The sequence below is a fragment of the Hipposideros armiger genome, unplaced genomic scaffold (genome assembly GCF_001890085.2).
Source record: "Hipposideros armiger isolate ML-2016 unplaced genomic scaffold, ASM189008v1 scaffold_445, whole genome shotgun sequence".
Classification (NCBI taxonomy): domain Eukaryota; kingdom Metazoa; phylum Chordata; class Mammalia; order Chiroptera; family Hipposideridae; genus Hipposideros; species Hipposideros armiger.
This window is the reverse complement of record NW_017731795.1, coordinates 419700-444455: the sequence shown is the minus strand read 5'-3', so window position 1 is coordinate 444455 and position 24756 is coordinate 419700. Positions and strand designations below refer to the sequence as shown.

Below are 24756 nucleotides of genomic sequence, written 5' to 3'. Positions count from 1 at the left end.
GAGAGAGATTGATTTCCAATGACCCCAGCCTTCTCTCCATACCACCGCCTCTCTCCCCGCCCCATCGTCCCCATCCCCACTTTGTCTCTCGCTATCCAGCCTCTCCCCAATCATCCCCCAGCCACAGGTAGATTATAAAGCACTTCCCAAAAGTGGGGCTATATTCCCCAGCTGTCGTTCATGAAACAGAGGCACGGAGATGGCCCCGGGGAAGATGAACAGCGGGATGAGAATGAAGGTTACTCTCCCAAGTCTTTGATGTAAGCAAAACCAGTTTGCGCTGATTTAAAAATTCTTTTGACTCATGCCCTAACATTTTCCTTTCTGGGAGGGACTTTTTTCTCTTTCATCAGCATCCTGTGTTTACCTGCTTTCATGCTAGTGCCTTTTTGGATGCTGTAGAGGATGCTTGAAATAGAAAATCAAGTTAACTGAAAGCCTGTGGGACCAGCAGCCATGAAACCTTGAAACACTGACAAGAAAGATCTCGAACGGCAAAGGCTCCAGAGATACAATAGATCCTGAAAATGGGTTTCTATACCTGCTTTTCCTATCCCTGTAGTCAAGTCAAAGACATATGCTGCCTATTACCTGATTCTAGTCTTAGGTGACAGGGAGCAGGGCAGGGTTGGACCCAGGACTGGGGAGAAGTGTCACGAGCTGGTGTGAGTTGCCAACAGCTTTGCATCTTGTTTCCTTCATCTATAAAATGGCTGTCACACAGTAGGTGCCTGAGTAAATGATTGGCATGCTTTTAAAAATAAAACTGACCTCAGTTCAATTTGTTTTCCACCATTATTTTGTCCTTTCTTTAGATTGGGTATTTTTTTCCCTCAGCCCATGGTTCCTCAAATCCAGAACAAAGGTCAAAAGTCTGATGCCTTGGATTGAATGTGTCCCCCAAAGTTCATCAATTGAAGCCTAATCTCCAATGTGATGATATTTAGTGGTGGGACCTTTGGGAGGAAATAGAGTCACAGAGAGATTTAGCCCTTTGCACACAGCACCGTCATAGCTCATTAAATGGCAGGGCCAGGACTTAAATACAAGCTGGCCAGCTCTAGGTCACATGTCCTAGACCCCCACATGGTGCTTTCCCCTCTGTTGTTCATGTTATGAACCCCGATGTCGCCTTTAACGTGTGTCAGGCTCTCTTCCCAGTACGTGCATAACAGGTTAGTTCCCTGTTTCTTCTGTCAGTAATTGCCACAACATGGTGGCTTAAAAACACATTATTAAGTCCAAAATGGGTCTTGCTGGGCTAAAATCAGCATGTCATCAGGGCCGCATTCCTTCTGGAGGCTCTGGGGAGAGGCTGTTTCCTTGCCTTTCTCAGCTTCAGAAGGCTGCCAGCATTCCTTGGCTCGTGGTTCTTCCCTCCATCTCTACAGCCAGCAGTGGCAGGTCACGTGCTTCTCACGTAACTCCTCTGCCTCCGTCTTCCGCTGACAGGAGCCTCCTGATTACGTGGGTTCACCTGGATAAGCCAGGGTCGCCTCCCCATCGGAAGGTCATCTGATCATCAACCTCTATTCCATCTGCAACCTCTGTCCCCCACCACGTAATCTAACATGTTCACAGGCTCCAGAGATTAAGATGTGCACGTCTTGGGGGACATTAATCTGCCTCCCACACATACAAACTCTAGCTCACCTAATCCACACAGCAAACTAAAACATGGGTACAATTATAACCATCTTACAGAGCAGGTCATGGAGTTGTGGAGATGTTGGGTGCCTTGTTCAAGTCACACAGCCAGTCGTCAGAGACCTAGGGTTCTGCTGGTGTCTAGCTCTACAACGTGTGTCCTTAACTGCTGTTGAACCCCTGTGCTAAGAAAATAGGAGCACCCCCCCCCATCTCAAAGAAAATCAATAGCTTGGAAACTTTTGTGTCCCCAGGTGACCGCAGACCTTGCTTGCCTGGGACAACCATGGTTTACACCTCTTGCCCCATTTTACCCCCAGAAAGTGCCCTGGTGGATGGTGAATATTAGTGTCACATTCCCAGGGCTGATGGAAATCTGTGAGTCCATGCTCTTGTGATTCTGTGACCCAGTCCCCAGGCAGGAGATGTCATAAGTGGACAACATCTGGGACCTCCTGTGGTTGTAGGCGCTCCCCCACTCACAAGCAAATTTCAGTCAACAATCGCAGCTGCTTATAGATGTAACTGTTGTCAAGTCAGTTCTTTGGGGGAGAAGAGGTCTCACAGACCTTTCCAGGGTTCTCTGAATTCCTTCCACCGTGGCTGTCAAGGGAGTCTTTAGGAACCCACAGCCAAATGCATTGGAAGAGAAATGTGTGTGAGGAAACTGATGGCTTTGCTGGGTGGAGTGCTGACTAGTTTTTATTCATTCCTCCTCTGTTTCCTTTTTTTGGGGTTCTGCAGACCGTTGAAAACTGTGTGTGCATATTAAGGAACCTCTCATACCGGCTGGCGGCAGAAACGTCTCAGGGACAGCACATGGGCACGGATGAGCTGGACGGGCTGCTCTGTGGGGAGGCCAACGGCAAGGACACGGAGAGCTCCGGGTGCTGGGGCAAGAAGAAGAAGAAAAAGAAATCCCAAGACCAGGTGATGCGGCGACTCGCAGCTGCATGCGATTATCCCCTTCCCTGATTGAATCACGAATTTGCCGTCTGCGTGTATGAGTACAGGGTTTGCAGCACGCGCTAACATCACAAACGCGTCTGCACCATTTTTCTGGGGAAAGGTCACAGCTCAGACAGGGGAGTGTTAAATGATTCCCCCAAGTCCTGCTGAGCGAGATAAGAAGTTTCCAAAAGAGGAAGAGCCCCTGGGGTCCCAGGTGGGCGCTAAGGTACCAGTGTACAGAGCACAGCCAGGTGTTCCTGCTTCCTTGTGTTTCTTTGCACATTGAGGTCCTTGTGGGGGCCAGGTAGGGTGCCTCCCAGATGGTGCATGTGCACAGCATAGGTGTGGTCTCAGGAAGGAAGCTGCAGAGAGATGCGTGAAAATCCAGCACAGGTATTTATAGTGTGTTTTGAAATCTTTGGACTTGCGACCTTGCACTGACTATAGGAAATGGGGGAGGCAGGCTGAGAGCCACAGTCCTTCCAGCAGAACGACACTGGGGCCTGGCTCTGGGGGGCACTTCTGATGAATTCAGGCAGCTGGGTCTGCACAACCAAACGGCCTTTACTTCGAGCAGCTGTAAGCAGGGTGCCCTGCAGTGAAGTAAAGGCCGATATGCAGGGACTCTCAGCCTGGCGGAATTGGAACAGCCTCCACCCCTGTCCCCAGGAGACCTCTGGGAGGCCGAACCCCTCACCCACCTGGCCCCCCAGGTAAGGGAGTAGGGTAAAGAAACACCCATTCTGCTACTGGCCACAAGCCCCTGCCACCCGGTTTTCCCATCTGCTCTGGACACTGTGGTCACACCCCAGCTGCTAAGGGCGGTACAGATCCAAGATCTGACCATCCACAGGCTTCAATGACTGAGAAAACAGAACAGAACCCACAACACGCTCTCCTGCCAAGTTTTAATGTAAAATAAATGAGCAAAGTATCTGTTTAAATCACAGCACACCATTTTCAAACTATTTTAGAAATCATTTCACGTATAGTGAGGGCTAAAGGAACTATTTTATCAAGAGGAAGGATTAATGGGAATGCATTCTTGAATGTAACCCCTACATTTGACTTGAATGCACCTGCCTTCGCATTTCTGTAAGCTCCAGTTCTCTAGCTGTTTGTGGGCCCTGAGGGCTGCTCTGGGTGCTTCGCAGCTAGATCTGTACATTCCAGCTTAAACACACCTCTAGTGTAGGAAATCCATGTGCGTTACCTCTTTGATGATGACCTTCCACTCTGAGAACTAAATTCCCAGCCATGTTTTCTCCTGTCATGGGTCAGTGCTCTGTGTCCTCTGTCCTCTCTCTAAATCGTAGGGGCCTTTTAAGACGATCATGCTGTGGTTCTTAATCCAGCCACTTAACACCGCCCCACCAGTAGAACGCAGTGGTCAGCCACCAGATGTGTAGTGAGCATCTACTACATGTCAGACGTTGTACAAAGTGATGTCAGATGCCTGTTTTCCTAGGGAGCCAGACCACTATGGGTTCTGAACATTTTCANCCACTTCATGGATGGTGTAGAGGCCTGACCACTGCACTGTACACCTAAAGCTGCCATTGAATAATATTATATGTCAACTATAATTTAATACATATAAGTCATGGGATGTGAAATATAATGTGGGAATGGAGTCAGTGAAATTGTAATAGATATGTATGATATCGGGGGTGGGGGGCAGTGGATGGTGGTAGGGGAGTTGTCACTTTGTGAGAGGTGAAAAGCATAAGTATTGCATTGTTTTGTACACCTGAAACTAATAATAAAATAATAATAATTTTATTTAATATATATATATATATATTACATATATATATATATATATATGCCTTCATCCTACCTGCAGACACTGTGTAACTCCATCCTCCCCTCTGTATCGTAGGGTGTGTGTGTGTGTGTGTGTGTGTGTGTGTGTGTGTTTATATGCCTGTGTGTGTTCATGTGTGTTTGTGTGTGTTTATGTGTGTGTTTGTGTGTGTGTTTATGTGTGCTTGTATATGTTTGTGTGTTTATGTTTATGTGTGTGTATGTGTGTGTGTGTGTTTATATGCCTGTGTGTGTTCATGTGTGTTTGTGTGTCTGTGTGTGTGTCTCTGTGTGTGTGTTTATATGTCTGTGTGTGTGTCTGTATGTGTCCCAGTCATTTCCCCTTCCCTGCAGGGACCCTAACTTATTAGTCTTTCTCATCTTTCAATATCTTACATGTTTTAATATAGTAGCCAGTTAATAACTTTTTTAATTTTGGAGGAGACAAGGCTGGAATTGAACAGAAACTAGAATAATGAAATATGCTCATATTAATATTGACAATTTATAATGTTGACAAAATTGTCAATTCCTGACCTTTCCCATTGGTTGGCCTTGTCCATCACTGAACAAGCTGATCATGATCAAGTTTATTTGTAAGTCAGGAGACAGCCCGCCCCTGTGAGGAAGCTCGGAAAGACTGCGCATTAATCCGTAAGGAAAGAGTGTAAGGGTTTCACACCAAAGTGCATGCAAGCTACCCTACCCCTAGGGCTCGCTCAGGCCTACATCCCATCATTCTCTCATAGGAGACCCGACCTCATCCAAGTACAAAGAGGCAAGATTTAAGACACACAATCTCACACTGCCATCCAGCATTCTTCTGGCCAAAGATGTCTGATTGGACTTTTTGACAAACCTATTACTCTGTCAGCCTCAATGCTTGACCTGGTGAAAANGTGTTTTGCCCTGAGAATTTCCTCCAGTGGTTTGCACTAGGGGAAAGCATGCTGCCATTTCAGCAAAGGGGTCAAGGAGTCAAAAGGAATTAAAGGCTGGCTGCCTCAAGTGAGACGAGGAGCCAACCTGGTAACAGGTTGCAGCAAGGTGAGAAACGGGTGTGTTCCCAGGCCTTTCTCTAGGATATCCCCATCTTTGTTAACAACCAGAACATCAGGTCACCTTCAGCGCCTACAAACTGATCTAACTCACCTAGAAGCTTCCGGAGAGTTCTAGAATTACACCCCAGGGGATGGTCAAATATCATCCATCCCCTGGGATCTCTACTGCTTGTCAAGTCAGGTTTTTAAAGAATATGTAGTGATCAGAGAAAATATGTAATACAAAATACAGATATGATGTAGCTTGAACCTGGTGGCCAGGTTTGTAAACTATGTGACATATGCAAATATGAAATATATATGCATGTGCAAAAAGCATGTGTTTCTAGAAGGAGGGCCGTAACATCAAAGGCAACATAGCGATTGATTCTTTTTGTGCTTATGTCTTCACAAATGTCTACACTGCCCATTACATTCGTAATCTTTTTAAACACCACTTAAAAATAATATTTTAACAGGTACTAATTAAGTCAGTGTGTACTTATAAAAACATATAAGCTTGCTTCTCTTAACTTTAAGATGCCTCAGAGAAAGGCACAAGGGGATGTGTAAAATGACAGGTCATCTAATCCATAGCAGAGACGTCCCAGGAAATAGGAGCCAGACATTTTACCAAGAAGCAAAAGTAATGAAAATCATAATTGGTTTAGTGATTGCTTCTGGAGTTGGCTATATGCTAGTAATTTATGTTGCGTCTTACCTTTGACATTAATATTCTGTTCTTAAGGAAAATACAATAACGCTTAGGTCAGATTTAGTTACAATAAAAATCTCGGAAACTTTTTCTTTTAGATCCCTGACAGGGACAATTCAAGAAAATATGTGATACAAAGATAGGCTTCCTTCATTCTCTTATTTCAAGAAATGTTTGCTGTTGAAACATACGAGGATCATCAGACTATGAGCACTTTCTATGCATCATATTCTGATCCGAAAGGGTTTGCAAATTCATTAATTTCCGATTATGTGTTCAGTACCTGTCACTAAATTATAAGAAATTGCTAGTTTCTCTAGCCCTTTTTGGGCAGAACCTCCTCCAAAGCAGTCTGCATGTCATGTGCCAAGAAGCACATCTCACTTGGCAGAGTCCTCACTGCTTTCTAGACCAGCGGGACAGGGGTGTCAGTCCAAAAGTTGGGGTGCAGGGAAATAGAAGTAGACAAAATCGACTTATTTACTTTTCCACCTTTTATAGATATAGGCATCTTTTGTTTTTCAATTTGGGATATGGCCCATGCTCCTGTGATGGTGCCCTGGGGTCACTGGTACTCAAACATAGACTAGAGGCCACAGGGCACTGCTGGCTGCTGGCCAGCGCAGACCTGGGCCTTCAAGACCCACCCAGTGTGAACTTGGCAGTGTATGGAAAGCCCGCTGAGAAAAAACGAAAACGAGGAAGATGCCCTAGGACGCAAAACCTCTCTTTTCTGCCTGAATATCACTTGTGAATTTTTTATTTCATATGGATATACATACATATATATATCTGCATGGGTAAAGACATAAACCTTTCAGGGTTCAAAGATGAATGTGACCTAGTACTTTTATATGGTAGACTGTCTCTCCTGATAATCCTTGTTTCACAGTTCACTGAGTTGTGGTCCATTTAAGAGTAAATGTTACTGCTCTTTTCACCTCGTTCTCACGTTGTAGGTGCTAAATGCATAGCTAGCAGGAAGCTTCACTTATATCTCCACGATATTTTATATGCAAGAGCAGTAGTGCTTCTGTGTAAAACATCTAACTGAACGATAAAGGCCTTTCAGAGGGAGAGGCAGCAAGCATTTATTTGAGATCAGTAAGAACAGCTATTGAGGACACACTGATTCCGGCAGAAGCCCAAATGATTTTCCAATCAGGAGACAAAAGCGATGGATATTTATGAGAAAGATAAAGGGAACAATTACATCACTAGGAGGAAAACATTTCTGTTGGTGCAAATAGTATGACACACTGATGTGAATTCTAAACAATGTTTAATTTTCAGTCCAGTAGTCATCAGTCCAGTAGTCCTAATAATGGCTTTCTTGTTATCTTTGCAAACAGTTCTTCAGGACACCGTGTTGTTAGAGGCCCAGTCCGAATGTTATTTTGCCCTGTTCTAACTTTCCAAGGTTTGAGGTATAAGATGTGTAAGGCAGTTCCTCTGGCCTGGCAGCTCTGCCTGCATTGTAAAGTGGTTCTGTTTATATTATTGTTTACATCTTCACTGCCCCCTTACTTTGTCCACAATAACAACAGGCACGTCTTGGCAGAACCCAAGGCCCTTTCCCTGCACACTTTCCTGGCCCATCCTAACCTCCCACAGGCCAGGCTCCAAGCTTTTGCTCATGCTGTTCCCTCTGGCTCGCATTCCCACTCCTTTCCTCCACTACTTGGGGAATTATCCTTTAAGACCAAATAAACCATCATCTCCACTCTTTCAAGACTTCCCTCAAGGAAAAATGTTCCCTCCTCATGGCCCAAGAAGGCTCTTCATGTCCACAGCCCAGGAGCAGAAATGGGCCAAAAAAGACAGTGGGGCAGGGTCTTCAGGGCCTAACCAACGTTATACACGGCACCGTTGCCCACACCCCTTTGCCTGTGTTGGGTCCCACTAGCTGCAGGAGTCTGGGAAGTGTAGTGTTTTTGTGGGGCGATGACAACCTCGGACATTCTCTTGACTAAAGGAAAAAGGGTGGAGTGCATACTAAGGGGGTGCAGTAGGACTTCTCCGTCCCTGTGAGGAGGGGTATTTTACCACTAAAGTTGTTTAGAATTCTCTGCACATAGTAATAATAAGAATAAAAAGGACTGACTTTCATTCACTTCACTGTTTACAAACTCTCCGAACGCCGCAGCCCCTGACTACCTGCCCCCACTGCCCAGCCTGGCACGTCACTGCAGGTGAAGACAGGTGTGGGCACAGTGCCCACTGTGCCTCCCTCTGCACGCTGTTGTCCGACAGTTTACTCCGGACTCAGCACGCCCTCTCTCCTTGTCAGTAAATAGTTGTTCACACCAGAATGCAGAAGAGCTATCACAAATTCCACTGTAGGGCTCTACCATGATGTGTGACCCCATCCCCGATTATCAGAACGTTAATTGCTTCCATATTCTAACTGATGAAACTGTACTACACATCTGTGTAGGTAAATCTCACCTATATCCTTAATCACGTCTCAAGGATAAATTCTTAGAAGTGAACTATCCAGACCAAATGACTGTTCTTAAGGCTTTGGATACATAAGCCAACATTTATTTTAATCATGCCCTGTACCAGCAAGAACGGGAGCACATTTTCATTTGATTTATTATCACTTGATGGGTCTGCCCTTCATGGCATTCTTGATGCCTTTCCTCATAGCACAGGTTGTTTTTCTTTCTTCCAGGCAGTTTTCGTTTTCTTATTACTAGCCATTCCTTTTTCTTTTGCTGCTTAATACCATTTCCTTTCTCACCATCTGCTTATTTCGGCGGCGGCTCTTTCTTCATGGCCTCTTGCCGTGTAGTCTCCCTCTGCTTTCACCTCCCCATATGCCAGGAGCTTGGGGACTCAAGACATGGGATTCTGTGTCCTCAAAACAACAGATCGTGTGAGTCTGCACAGATCACGGCTGTGCATTTTACACAGTGACTCTCCTTTGTGGCTCCCCGTGAATGAATGAGATGCTGCTGTTTATTCTGCACCTCGCATGTGAAATATGTCCCCTCACCTAAAATGGCTGCTCTTCTACTTTGAATGAGTTTACAGACTTAAATCTATTTTGGCGTCTCATGTAGTTTCCTTGTTTACATTTTACCATGCAGGAGTCCACGCCATGAATAAACACTCTCTGTCTTGTACTGCTAGACCAGGGCTGTCATCATCGGCACTGTTCATATTTTGAGCCAGGTAACGGGTAATTCTCTGTGGTGGGGCCTGTCCTGGTCATTGTAGGATATTGATCAGCATCCCTGGCCTCTACCCAGTAGATGTTGGTAACACTCCCTCTTTCTGTTGTGACAACCAAAAATGTCTCCAGATATTGCCAATTGTCCCCTTGAATGGTAAAATCACCCCAGCTAAGAGCCACTATACTAAACTGTCTTTGAGGAACATATCACCAAAGATATAAACAAACTAGACAACAGGATTATCTGAAGGGGGCTGGCATGCCCGGGACAGAGCCCCCTTTAAAAGGCAGGTAATGGGGGTCATGGCCCAGGTGGATGGGACTCTAGGAGCAGATGGAATTCAAAATGAGTGTTAGTGACATTCCCATTGGTTCCATCCTCATGACTTGGAGACCGGGCAGTTGACCAGTGGGGACCAGCCTTGATAACCCCCTTCTGTGCTGCACAGCACAGCAGCCTCGTTGTCTCTGAATCTCTTTGCTTTTGATGCTTTGTTCAGAAAACGCCATACCCTGCCTCTGCTGTCATACAGGCTTCTGATCTTACAAATGCAAACCCCCTCCTGTCACCTGCAAGGAGAGCCGGGAGACAGTGGGTGCCACACAATGCAGCTCCTTGGCCATCACCTCTCATCTACACCCTTTGCTACTCTTAGCGCCCCTGTAGCTGATGTCTTCAAACAGTTCCCTGGGGAACTCAGACACCTGAACTGCCCTTTACTTCAAAACCTCCAAGAGTCAACACAAGAATCATTTTCCTTCTGGCTTTTTCCAGTTGCTTGGAGTTTTTTAATAACCATCACTTCTATTTCACATCTCCTTCCCCTCCATCCTTCCCTGCCCCCCAGAAAAAACCTGGACGTGATAATGAAACACTGTGTAGGCAAAATTAATTAGTAACTCTGCTGCTGAAGCCAAGGCAAGCAAACATGGCAGACAGCGGATGGACTCATATTTAGGTCGTTGCTTTTTAAAGTACTTAGTACTGGCGGCAGTGGAATTAAACTACACCCTGCATGAGAAAATTTCTCCAACCGTTTGCCTTCTTAGAACCATCTTAGAGCCATCTTCTCTTCCAACATGTTGTGATGTGTGACTTCAGCCTGGGAGGGAGGATTTTAAAATCAGAAAGTTCCCCGTCATTGCAGATCCTGACCCTAGATCTTGCACTATTGTAGGACTGTTGTTTAATATCACTGAAATCCCTTCAAAATAAAAGGTTGCCCGTGTGTAATGACTGTGATGCCCCCTCATCGGTAGAGAAATCTAGACAATAGACATGCCTTAGTTGGTGAAGAGGCCTTTTCTGTTTGTGTTTCAAGGATACAGCTCAGCAGGAAGGCCTCTTTTCTTTACAGAGACTTCAATGGCTGTGACATCTGTGGGAGGAAAAGCTTTCCCCTGAGAAGGTGTGCTCTTCCTGTTAGCGTCTCCATGGTGCCCAGCCCAGGGTGCTGGAGACTGGGGCAGGTGTAAGTGCCTTCAAGGCAAGGAGCTCAATTCATTATTAATTCCTCTCACCCAATGGGGGATTTTAGGGATGTGATCTTTTGAGTTGTCTCTTGAGCTGACATCCCTGAAAAGAACCCCACATTTACAAAGTCTTATAAAGTGTGAGGACATCTTTACTTTCTGGTTTTTAAACTTTCTGATTTTTATCCCTAAGTCACATCTTTCTCTTCATAGAAGCAGCAAATGGCTTCCACTCTTCCAGCCTCAAGCCGACTAAGATAGCTATCTTTTAAATAGAATTTAAGCCCTACGGGGAAGCAACAGTATTAAAAGCAATTCCAAAGAAAGACCTTTTCCTTTCCTTTTTTTTTTTTAACCACATTGAGCACATTCCCACACCTATGTGGTTTCCATCCTAAGTGGACATCTCTTGCAGAGAATAGCACGTTCCTCCTTGACAGCCTAGGACCAAATCAGAAAGCATTGTGTCTGAAATGCAGCAGCCCCTCAGCTTCTAAATTGGGAGCATGTTATTCTCTTTTTCCCCAAAAAAATATGTGAGCATTACTTTCTTGGAGAGATAATATATATATTTTCAATCTCATACAAGCTTGGAAAGTGAGTGATAGAAACTGTTTACTGACTTGTTTTATTGTACTAGTCATATAGTCATACATTTAAAGCCAGTACAGAATAAGACTGATAATATACTATTGACTGTGGCACTCTTTGGGATGACAAATCAATCTGTGACTTACTGTCAACATAATCCTGCCACATACTCACCTTGCTTTGCTGCCAGACTGTCCACAGGGTTACTCCATGACAGAAAAGTCATGTGTAACTAGAGGACCCTCCTAATACCAAGTTTTCTTGGTCCTAACTATGATTACTACTTTAGTCAGCTCCAGCTGCTGTAACAAAATACCATAGACAGGCGGCTTAACAGCAGACATTTGTTTATCACAGTTCTGGAGGCTGGAAGGCTAAGATCAAGGGACCAGCAGGTTTGGCGTCTGGCGAGGGCCCCTCCCTGCTTTACAGATGGCCATCTTCTTGCGTGTCCTTACCATAGAAAAAGAAAGCTCTGGTCCGTTCATCTCCTTACCAGGGCACTGATTCCATCATGGGGGCTGTACCATTAAGATCTCATCTAAACCTAATCACCTCCCAAACGCATCACCTCCGAACACCATCACACTGGGGGGTTAGGGCTTTAACATAGGAATGTGGGGGACACACAAACATTCAATCCATAGTATTATCCATAAAAAAATCTCAACACGTCTGGTATAACCCATGCAATCCTTAGCTTCATGAACTCTAAATGTATGTGTAAAATTCTAAATATAAGCAAGACATAAATAAGAGGAAGTTTAAAGTAAAAAATATGTTCTCTGATTTTTTTTCTAATAACATAGGAATGACTTGCACAAAATATAGTTTGAAAATTTAAATAATAACGTTAGGAATCAAGAGCTACTAGAACATTTGCAAGTTTTATTTGTTAAACTATAGCAGATGAAAATAAAAATGTGAAAAAAATTGAGGAACATTTATTTAACCATTAAGTGTGAGGAGTAAAGCTAGGAGAAGAAAGGGGTATTTTCACTGAAAATGTTCCCCAAGCTGGAACAAAACTTTTTAAAATCACAAATGCTTTTCTTCTTTTTCTTTTGCTTTCCCTTGTACTAATCTCTGCTTGATTTTTAAACTTAAACCTGATAAATGAAGATATATAAACACACACACTTATATGTTTATGTGTGACTGTGTATATGTACTGCCACAACTTATCAATAATGCAGATAATATAATCAAAACATACTCTGCTATCATTGCCCCTGTTGGTTTCCTAAAATTACTTTGTCTCTTTGATTACACCCTGTCTTTATTACATAGAAAGTTGTTCCTCCTGAGATTTTTGCCCCTTTATATGTTATTTTCATATTTTAATCTATTAAAGAATCATGGTAATATTCTGTCAAGATATAGTCCAAAATAAGCACAGTTTGCATAAGTCTCATAAATTCAGTCCTGTGTTCTGAGGACTCCATAGCTGGATGAGCAGTGTCTTGACTGTGTTTAAACATTTAGTCACTGCTTTTCTTCAATCCACACGTGCCAGTTTTGTAGAAATTTTAGGGCAGGTATATTGTGTGTTTAAATTTATAAATGACGTATTTCCTCTTTGGTAAAAGCGTTGCATATCCCATGATTTCTCATGGATCCTCGTTCTAGAAAAAAGTTAGCAGTAAAGGTTTACATGTGCAGAATCGTTTCGCAGCTTCAGCCTTATCCTGATGTCACCATTGCCATATACTCCTGCTGATGTCGACTCTCTAGGCAACATAATATCAAGTATGTTAGCACAGCTTTGAAGACTTGTGTTTTTTCTATGGCTGATGAAAATCTATTTTTGAGTGGACAGCTGACACTTCTTTCCCTGTTAATTCAGTATAAGTTTGAATAAAAAACCCAGATAAAGGCCAGATGCACTGACTGATTTAAATAGTTCTTTTTCTTCGGTGTTGACATGCCAGGGTGCCATCAGCGTTCTGAAACGGTAGAGAATACCCTTTGAACTCCAGCTCAAGCTGTGATCAAAGATTACCCCTATCACATCAGTTTTCCTTTTATTTGCTTCAGATTCTCCATGTAACCATTAAGAAAGGACTGTAATAAAAGGTATTTCAGAGCTGCATAGATCCATGTGAGAGCAGAAGAAAATTGTCTACTGACGTAGCCATTTATCCTGCTTTATTGCACGGAAGTTAGAAAAGGAGAATAAGACGAAGCCAATGATAGCACAGCTGCCTTGTGCTCTTTGTATGGTTTGGCTGTCACATCTTGTAATGAGCCTCCTGCTGTTGTGCCAGCTCTTACATGAGAGGGAAATTTCATCCACGTTGGGTTTTAAATTTCATAGTCTGATTTTCCTGAATATCATTAAATCTTTATATGAAAGTGATAGCTTAAAATTTTAAGGAAATGACAAAATAAAAAATGAAAAAAAAAACACCCAAGTGTAATAATTTCCCATTTCCCGTCGCACTAATCCCAAGCTGTTTTCCTTTGAGAAGCCAGTATTCTCCCTGTTTCATCACTGATGTCAACAAATCTACAGAGTGACAGTGCTCTTTCTATCCAGGAGAATGAGTCAGTCTCAAATAATGAACCAGGTGCTATATGACAAGGTTGGGTCACTTTTACTGTTTTTGTGTATTTAAAGGAAATGTGCTGGTTTCATTGATATGCTGTGCACAGGTGCAAAGTCATCTTTGAACGGTCGAGAAGTGGCTTTGGTTAAAGAAACAAGAAGATTCCTACCTTGAGTGTTCTCATTAGGAAGTTGAAATTGAGTGACACTCTCATTGAAAATGACCTTTAATAAATGCCCAGCGTCCATCCATGGGATGTCATGCATCTCTGAGCTTTAGGCTTGACTTAAACTAAGCTGTGTCATAAACAAGAAAAAGAAGGCATGAATTTTCAGGTTTTTTTCTTGGAAAATAAATGATGAAATTCTTGAAGTTATTTGTGACAGTTAAATAACTTTACATTTTCCCTATCAACACTTCCATTTTTATGTGACAAGGACACGGAGTAAGCCTATATGTTCTTTCAGCAAAATTTTCAGAACTAAGGAACTTACACAGATTCTGAAACATAGTTGTGTTTTTGTATTTATACACACAGGCACTTATATATGGACATGAAATACCTGTGAGAACGCCTAGTATGACATCAACAGTATATTTATTTTAAGAGATCATTAATAAACGCAAAGCAGTTAAATAATCTAGTACTCCCACTCTAATATTAAAGATTATTTTGTTTTACTGTGATTTTTCTCAAAAGTGAATATGGGAATATTTCTCTATACATATAGTGTACTTTATTTCTACCCTTATTATACTCCTTGCTTTATTTTTCACAAATGACAAAGGCTGTGTATGATCAAAGATCAGAATCATTATTACGATTTTTAATATTTTTTAAATTATAAGAGTAATAGAACAGAAAATTTGAAATATATAAAAAAGGAAAGACATCAACATTTTATTAATAAGTTTTTATTATCACTACATGGTTTCTATGATGCATTTTACATCGTATGAAGCACAAACCCATACCACTTTGCATCCTGCTTTGTTCATTTAACTTTTATTGTAATCGTTGGCCCAAGTGGCTACACGGTCTTCAAAACGATCATTGTTAGTGGTCTACTGATATTCCTTTGGGCAATAAGCCACAATTTTAAAATTATTTGTAATTTTAATGACTCATGTTCCTGTTATTCATTAGATTCAATTAAAAGCAAACTTAACTATCAGAATTGCTGTAAAATCTAGATGTGCCGATAGCTATGTGAATGCATCTGATAAACCAGAGCAATTTTCTCTGTTGTCCATCCTGTCATTGGGTTGGTGCCCATAGATGCAATGGTAGTGCTCAAAATCAAACAGTTGTGTTTTACAGGTTATGTAGGAATGTATTGCAGTTCATACCTATGCATAAGAAGTGCTAGCATTTGGTTGTTACTACTGTGTTATGCCAATAATACTATGCTAACTATAAAATAGGCTACCTTGGTCTTGAGCCTTCTTCCACCCTGCCCAACCAAAATCACTTCACCTCTTCTGCTTTCTTCCTGTAGCACTGTGCTAGAATCGTTCTCAGAGAGCTCATCCACTTGCGTTCACTTATGCACATGCTCCCACCCGCTCCACCCGCCAGCACAAGCTCTCGGGGACAGGAATGGGTCTCCTACTTTAGGGCTTCCCCTCCATGCAGTAGATGTTCACCAGATGTCATGACACCCTGCTGTTGTTTTCGTCTGTAATGTTGACAGAAGGCAATATTGGGAAGTGTAATGATGTTAAAGGTGTTTACTCTCCTTTTTCTTCCACCAGTGGGATGGAGTAGGACCTCTTCCAGACTGTGCAGAACCACCAAAAGGGATCCAGATGTTGTGGCACCCATCAATAGTCAAACCCTACCTCACACTGCTCTCTGAGTGCTCAAATGCAGACACGCTGGAAGGGGCGGCAGGTGCCCTGCAGAACTTGGCTGCAGGGAGCTGGAAGGTATGACTAGTTTGTTACACTAACAATCTGGAATGGCGAGCACAACGTTAGAAAGGAACAGAAGTCCAGTTTTGAGAAGTGCAACTCTAATGAAGTGTTTGAGGACATTAGAGAAATAGCCGTTACCTTGAACTGTTGGACTTAGGTATTCCTTTTAAAATTGTTTTTAAGGGCTCAGGGGCCCTTGAGGATCACTAGAAAACACAGTTGGGCAGATGTAAGTAGGGTCATGGAAAGTGCTGTGATATCCTTTCCATTCCATTTGTGTAGCTGAGTTATTGTTTCAGGGAAGACTGTGACACGTTGACGCTTTTCAAAGCACTATCGTAGGCAGCTAAGGGAGCTAACACCCAACACCTTGTATAAAAACCTCTGTGAATCCTTATAATGTTGGAGCGGGTTCTGTCCTCAGATGAAAAGAGCTTCTAGCATTTTTAAATGATGGGCCTGCAGAGAATCGTGTTTCTAGCTACCTGTGACAAAACTAAATAAATAAAGCAAGTATATGATGGAGAAGGAGAGCAGAAGGTATTTTTGAGTCCTTATAAACACATGCTATTCCTTATTGGTTTTCATGGAAAGCCTCCATGACCCTCATTTTGGGCAGAAAGGGATTCACCATAGCAAAGAATTCTTGAGTCTGGTCACTAATCACGAGTCTGGTCACTAAGCTAACTTGCCTTATGGCATAAAAACGTGGAACCTTTTAGATGATTGAGGGCAGATGGGGGAAATATCACAGGAGGAAGTTTGGACCTCTGCCATCCATTTCCAGTTTATTTAATATCAAAGCCTTAGGATATGCATCATCACTCTTTTCTTTAACATTCATTTTCTTTAAAATGATGTTAACATAGGCACGTAGCTACAGATAATTCTCAGAAGCTCAACACCATAAGCACCACACCAACAGGCTTTAGCATTGTCATCAACTACACCCTCCGTCCTTATTATACCTCCCGGTATCGGCCTCCTCGTCATCTCTCTCTCTCTCTCTCTCTCTCTCTCTCTCTCTCTCTCTCTCTCTCTTCTTTTGTTTCCATTGGTACAGTCTCAGCTGCAGCACAGCCTTCTTTCTCAGGTGTGACATCCCAGCTCTTGGGGCCCAGTCCCTGACAGCACTTTCCAGGAGCTAGCTACTGATGCATGGGCAGGCCCATGCCTTCTTTTGAGAGCCTGAGGAAGGCACACATTGTCCCTTTCCTCCCCATTAGGGATTAGGCATCTCTAATGTTATACTGAAAGAATTCAGGTTGGGCGAAGCTTGAAGGGAAGTTTCCGCTTGCTTCCAACCAGAGAAAAGCTTCAAAAGCAGAGTCATGCCAGCAGAATTCTAGAGCATAGCCTTGCATGAGTAGGAAAGAGAGAACAATGGAAATCACTTCCTTGAACTAACCCTTAGATCTTCTCTCCCCTAAATATAGGAGGCTTTCACTCAAATCAAAATTCAAACCTAGCCTCTACCTCTTCTGAGCTTTGTGACCCTGGGCAAATTATGGCACCTCATTATGTCTCAGATGTGTCATCTTTAACGGAGAAGATTGTGGTTGCTTCCCGTCACCTCATGCAGATTAGTCACAATACTGCATGCAAAGATGGGATGTCATTGGTCAAGGGGTTGTCATTCTATCCAGCCACAAGCACTTAGATGCTGCAGGTCCCCATCCTTGCAGGACTGACTAGATGGACATGGGAAGGTGGGCTCTGGCCCACAGGCGTGAGTCTGACCTGAGGCACAAAGCCATCTAAATGGTAGCAAGTCAAGGGTGTCCTCTTAAAATATGATTTTTAGTGAATTGTAATTTTCTTTGAGAAATACTTAGGTCCTTAGAGCAATTTCAAAATGGAGTCATATCTTTGAGCTATAGAGGATTTAAAATGTAAGACTACAACCTTGGCTTTACAAGTTAAACTCTATATTCCACATATTCATAAAGTTAATTAGAACCATGAAAAACATATTAAAGACCCAGATAAAACTTCTAGAGTTAAGGTACAACATTTGAAACAAACAAATAAAAATATATGGAAATGGGGTTAACAGCATATTAGACATTGCAGAAGAAAAAAGTAGTGAACTGGAAGATAGCAGTTGAAATTATACAAAATGAAACATGGATAAAAAAGAAAAAAAATGTTCAGTGGCCTGATGTATGTATAATTACTGTCCACAAATGAAAGGAGAAAGAAAGGAGGAAGAAAACAGAAAAAAATATTTGAAAAAATAAAGGTTGAAAATTTTAAACTCAAGCAGCTCAAGGGACCCGAAGCACAAGAAACATGAAGAAACTATACCAATGTACATTGTAATCAAATTTCTCAAAATCGGTGGTAAAGAGAAAACCCTAAAAACAGTCAGAGGGGAGGGGGTGGAAGACATATACCAAGAGCTATGCCACATCTAAACACCAAAATTGAGAATCAGTGTCATCAATTATTCATTTATTTATACGAGTCCTTCGTGAGCTACTAAGAATGTCTTCTAGAAAGAAATCTGGTCTGTAAACCGTTTAACGGTAAAAGGAAAGTCCCATTTATGTCTTTGTACCCCATTGCTCAGCCCTGTGCTTGGCTGAGCAAATGTGCTCAAACACAAGCATTTATGACATAGCATCTATATCTACATGTCTTTCTTGTGAATAACAGTCTTTCATATTTATGAACATCTATAAGTGACTAAGCAGTTAATAGCATATATAATGACCAGGCCATCTTCACATGGTCACATTTTATGATTCTTTATTTGGCTGTCTGATTCAGATGGGAACATGTAATCAATATGATATAAAATTGATAGAAAGAAGTTGTGGGAGAATTATTTTCTTTTCAGTTTCCAGACTCATCAGTGCTTTTCAGGCTGCAGATTTTGATAGCATTGCCAAGTCCCACGGTTCCTGCACTGTTGAGCTTTCTGTTTAAATGACTGGGCTCTGTGTCTCAGAGGTAACCAGCTCAGCTGGGAGAGCTGCCAAGATATATCCAGGTGTTTTAGGTGTCTGGAGTAAGAACATGATAAAATTAAAATTTTTATACTATTTTGATATTCAAATATTCTCTCCTACTTTGGATTATAAAATCAGAATTATAGAAGTATGATAAGATTTATCAATATTTCCTGGCAGTAGCATCTTGCTGTTTTCAGTGTGTAAACCTGCCCATTAGTTCAGCACAGTTATCTCCAGTGTGAGATTTAGCCCCATATATCCAGAGGATATTTATTTGGTAGTTTTTCCTGTTACTAATAGAGACTACTAAGAAAGAGGCAGAAGAGTCTGGAGCAGATGAAGTCAGTGTCACAAAAATTGTTCTGTACTTTAGACAAAGTTTAACAACTATGACCATTGGCTTTCCAAGTCCGTATAGATTTCAAGCAACATGCTAAAAAATGTAAGGAGTGCCTCTTATAAGCAGGCATACAGATCTCTCTAAGAAGGGAGATTAAATCCTCTGAGGGCAAAAAGAAAAGACAGAAGAATTAGACAAAGTACATAGAAGGATGTAAGAAAGAAAAACTGTCAGAGGCCATTCAACATCTTCGCTGTTCCGTATATTCTAATAACTGATAGTCATACTGCTGACCCTCTGTCATCAAGAAAATGTGAAATTATTACTAGTAATTTTGAAAGACAGAGAGCATTTTAGAAAGGTTTCCATCCCACTGGTAAAGTAGAATTTTGACTCTCAGTATGTCAACCTAATTACAAGAAGTACTGGCCTTCCTAATAACCGTAGACACATGGCAGGGTCTTCAGGCAGAGCAAGGGACTACGAAAGAATAGTTGTGTGTCATTATAAATACATATATTTACATAAGGATTTCCATATCGAAATACAAATGCGCAAGCATTCATGGAAGTCAATCACATTATCATCATCTCTTGTACAATTTATTAATTTACCATATTAAATGGTAAGGGAATATGTGGGAAGGGAAGATAGACAACCCATAGGGATGATTTGAGATCAGCCAAACACTGATAAATTGTTACAATTTTGAAAGGATCGATAACTTATACAAAAACCAAACAAAGAAATCCTTCCTTGAAAAGGACAAGAGAAACTCTTGAATAATTAAAAGACTGATTTAGGACACACACAGCATCATGTTCCACGAGGACAGTGTTAACATCTGAAACCTAAAGTTCTACGAATGTGTTTTTATAGCAACTGTTGAAATTTAGTGGCTTTTTTCTAATGCCCTTAACTTTTTATGACCCAAACAAAAGCAGAAATGTGAAGGTAAAACACCAGAATTTTGCATAGAGACAGCTTTTTATAGACCTCATCATCTGAAACAATAACTTCTCTTTATGGAGAGATCATGCACACTCTTTTTGTGTGTGACAAATTGACTAGCAAACTAAATCTTCATAATGGCCCCAAATACTTCTTAAACTTTAAAACACTTATTACTTAGTTTATGAACATCAGAAAAACATAACAGCATTGTGACAGAAGGAAAGTGAGAGATGATTTTCACAGCCAGCATAGATCTGTTACCTTTCTCTCATTGACAGTACAGTGATTCTTTTTTGACATAGAATATTAAAAACAATTAGATATAGTAGGTTGGAGATCTCCAAAATGTGAATGAATGTTCTTTCAACTTCCATTTATGGATTATTTCCATTGTAATTGAGCTTTGTGAAAACCCAAATACAGAAATATATCTATACTTGCCTAACCCTATCAAGCCAAACATTTTAGATATCTTCAATTTGTCAATTTCCCCCTTAAAATGTGACTATCCTCAAAGACTCTACTATTTCCCCATTTATTTTTAAAATAAGATGGACTCAAGAGATACTTAGATATTAATCTGTTAATATTTAATGAGTTAACATGATAGGGACATAGATGTTGTGAAGAAGGAAACACAATCTCCTGCCATGTGGCCCAGTGAATAAAACAAGAGAACTAGGAAATCCGAGACTTGTCCCTAGAGACAGGATCAACAGCCTTAAGAAGGACACTGAATGTGGCGTAGCTTAGCAGTGACTGTGTCATGTACAAGTGAACCAGGGCCGATGAGTGAACTGCAACCAATAAGAGCAAAAATCATGATAGGACATCTGAGACGAAGAGAATTGTCTCTGTCCTAATTAACGGTGTGATGTAAAGCATAAGGTTTAAAGACGAAGAAACAGAATTCTGAAAGATTATGATAAATATGGGGCATGAGTCATGGTGCCTAATGGGTTAGAAATTGGGCCAGAATAAACACAAAGGTTATCTGAAGACTCCGCCCACTCAGAACACTCCTAGACACAGGACACTCAGCCTGTACTGTCCGACACAGGACAAGGATGGACCCGACCAGGGAGAAGGTGAGGGAGAGGATCGGAGTCCTAACCCACTCATTGGCCGGAATCACCCATGGTCGTGATTTCTTGTCCTAAGACCCCTATCAGTACTGATAGGAAGGGTGGCACCTGTATTATAACATTCATAACAAACTTTCTGTGTTCAGAAAGGTTCACGTTTAAAGGCATGTTTTTTCATCAAAAATTACTGAACCTTGACACAGCCTGAGAGTTGGGGGGTACTCCAAAATGACACTGTCATAGTTATTTAGCAAAGTATTAGTATTTCAAGATGGAAAAGCGAGTTAAATTACAGTGTTAATCTTTTAAGAACATAAATCAGTCTTAACAGAATCACCTCATTTTAAGAAGGGGAGACATTTTTGGAAACATTATAGCTATTAATCCCACATATGGCTGGGCTGGGATTATTAAAAGTCAAGCCCCTGAGGATTCACATTAGAATGAGGATGGGTTCAAAGGGTTAAAAAGTTATTGACTTCACTTTATCACCAAACCATCAAGGACCAAGGAACATTATGAGACCAACTCTAATGCAAAACAAACTTTGTTTTGTATAATGAAATTTGGTTTCATCTCGTTTTGCCTGATGCAAAAAAGAAAAAAAAATTAATTTAGACGTCTCTAGGTAAACTCAACCAAATTCAGCTCTTTCCCAATCCCTCAGGCTTAAACCTTGGTCACATTGATGTTTGTCAGTTTTCATCCTCTCCTGCCCCTGCAGCTAATGCTAAACTTGGGGAGCCTGCAGGCATATGCCTGCAGCGGGCAGGATTGGACATCCATGTCTCAGTCTGGAATCTTTTCTGTCCTCTTGCCCAGGACAAGCCTCCTCGTCCTGCTGGGTTATCAGCTGGGTCGTGATGATTGTTGACTGGACCGTCTCTGGTCCAAGGTACTCTCTAGGCCCACACCTGCTGCTCCCCGCAATCCATCTCCCCTGAGATGCTGCCACGTCGTCGTCTCCTTAACTCAGGCAGGCACTGTCCACCCCCACCATTCTGATATATCCCCCGCCTCCTGGGCAACTAACCCCTCTGCAGCCCGGAGTCCTTGACCTTTCCTCCTCAGCCAACTTAGCCCACCCACTCAAGACCACAGAAACGCTCAGGGGCTCCCCCGTGCCACACTGGGGCTACAGGAGCCCTCTGCCACCCTGCAAGCCATGTTGCCATTGCAACTGTGTTGTCCCCACTCCGTGATGGGGCAGGGACCTGGCACACACTGCAGAAAGGACAGCAGAGCTTCTGCTGACTCTCTGCTCTTCCATCTTCAAGGGAGATTTCATCATCAGCTTCACAGAGGAGGTCTTGTCCACGGGCACTTCCGGTAGTAGTCCCCATGATGCTTTCACACTTCCTGCTTCCTCTCCAACCTGGATCCTTTCTCTCTCCTGCTCAGAGGCTCCCTGCTGACTCTGGGGAGAAGGCAAATTTTCTGCCATTTTCATCTCCTTTCACATAAATCCCATCTTTCACCTGCATCTGTGCCCTCTAGCCATAAACACTAAATGTTTGCTGCTTTGTTCTCTTCCGATTCTGACAACACCTTGTTGGGCTAACAGTGGAGCCTCTTCCCAGGAAAAGCCATGGGGTCAGGAGGAGGAGGAGGACAAGAAACAGCATTTACTATTTCGAACTGTTGTCCCATCACATGCAAATACGAGTAGAAGGATCCTTCCTGACACACACAATGATGTTCTCTGAGATTCCAGTAATACAGAACTTCTTGTGTCAGGTCTGCTAAACCCGGGCACGTTGTTCCCAAGGCTAGATGGGAATTTCAGGAGCTCCACTGACAGCACACAAAGGGTCTTTAATTCAGGCATTTAAAGGAGAGCCAGATAGGTAACCAGAACACTAAAATAATAACGTGAATTATTAGGCCAAGGTTAATTGGTGACTTTGTAAGGGATTATATCACTGTGCTTGCAGATGGGTATCACTTACTGTCTTTCTGAGATGCAGAAGAGAATGACGGTCGAGCACACCAACTCTGGGGCAGTGCTACCTGGGCTCAAGGTCTGGGCAAGCATGTGTAGGCGTGGGACCTTGCCGTGCCTCCCTCTTCTCATCTGTAAAATGGAAGTGACACTAGTGACACTAGTACTTATGCATAGGGTTGAGATGAGAATTAAATGAGTCACTACATATCAAAAAATAGAACTGGGCCTGGCACTTGGTTTAAGTGTTCAGTTTCTTTCACCTGAGGTCATTTTGAATGTTCATCAGGCTCCTGAGACCCTCATTGGGACAGCGTACCTCCAGGAACAATTTGTGTCATGTGACTGTGCTGTTTCCTCCTAGACCAGCTCCTCCTCCGCCCTCTCCTCTGTCATCCTCACCCTCCCCTCCCTGCTCCTCTTGCTTTTCTTCCTCCTCCTCCTCTTGAATCATCAAGCATCCTCTCTTGGACACATGGACCGTTCTTCTCAAAGGCATCCTGGTCCGTGCCCGATTTGTGCCTCCCCTGTGCGCTGGCATGCTCAGTGCAGTGCTCTCATTCTGTTTGCAGATGTTAAGTTCCATCCTAAGATTTCCACCTCAACCTCAATGGGTTATGCCACACTTTTCTCTCATGTTCATCTGTTTTGATGCCAGTTACACTCCTACTTTTGATTACAAAACTCTTGGCAACCCACATACCTTTGCAACCACCACAGACTGCTGTGCTTCCAAGGCAACACACATCTCTTTTGGGAAAGAAAACCATAGGAGCCTCGTGTTTCTGTGTTGAGCACACCTGGGCAACATCTGTCTTCACCCAAGTAACTGTCTCTCTATGTACCTTTCTCCTTTCCACATCTGCACTCCCTTTTACTCCCTCTTGTTGGATTACACATTGGATACATATGACCTACTCCAAGACTGGTTGACTGGTCGGCTGCTTCTTTAAAAAGCATCATTGTCACATATCCCTGCATGTCAAGAAAACTTGTAGAAACTGGCAACATCTTTTGAGTGAAACGTAAATAATTTATTCTGAGTTGTCATACACTAAGCTAATATTGGGAATTTTCCATACACATACAAACATATACACAACTAAGTTTCAAAATAAAAGTTATTTTCAATGCAGCAATAGCAATAATATAAGATCAAATTTGTAGTCAGGTTATCCCTTTTCATGTAGACAGAACATACCATAGTTGACCATTTTCTCATATGAAAAAGGTGTATCTATAATGCATACACATTTGGGCCATGCGTAGCCATTTTTTTATTTACTCTCAAATCAGTTCCCAGCAAAGCTGAAGGACTCTCATTGGTTTCCAAACATCAAATCATCTTTCTATCCAACACGGGAGGGATATAATCGCTGGACTTCTGAGAAGATAAAGTCACAGCCTTCCCTTCTTGACTCACCTCAGATATGGCCAGGTTCTCCGCTGTCGACTTTTGGAAGGATGGAGGGGAGGGCCAGGCAGTGCCTGGGAGACTGATCTGAGGACTAGGGGGGAGAGAATGAGATGATGGCAGAGGAGGGGATACTGTCAGCATCATAAAGAGAAACAGATTTGGAATAACAGGACTGGGGCACAGCCAACCCC

The 24756-nt window shown here is 42.4% G+C and overlaps 1 protein-coding gene across 7 annotated transcripts in view; it reads left to right on the top strand.

Annotated features, from left to right (window-relative positions):
- The window catches only part of CTNND2 (catenin delta 2), an 848542-nt gene that overhangs the window by 718111 nt on the left and 105675 nt on the right, over nucleotides 1-24756 (top strand). For all 7 annotated transcript variants that reach the window (XM_019665518.1, XM_019665517.1, XM_019665519.1 and 4 more), the window contains 2 exons: nucleotides 2392-2577; nucleotides 15709-15882. In XM_019665518.1, coding sequence (XP_019521063.1) covers nucleotides 2392-2577; nucleotides 15709-15882 — 360 coding nt within the window. The remainder of the gene's footprint in view (nucleotides 1-2391; nucleotides 2578-15708; nucleotides 15883-24756) is intronic.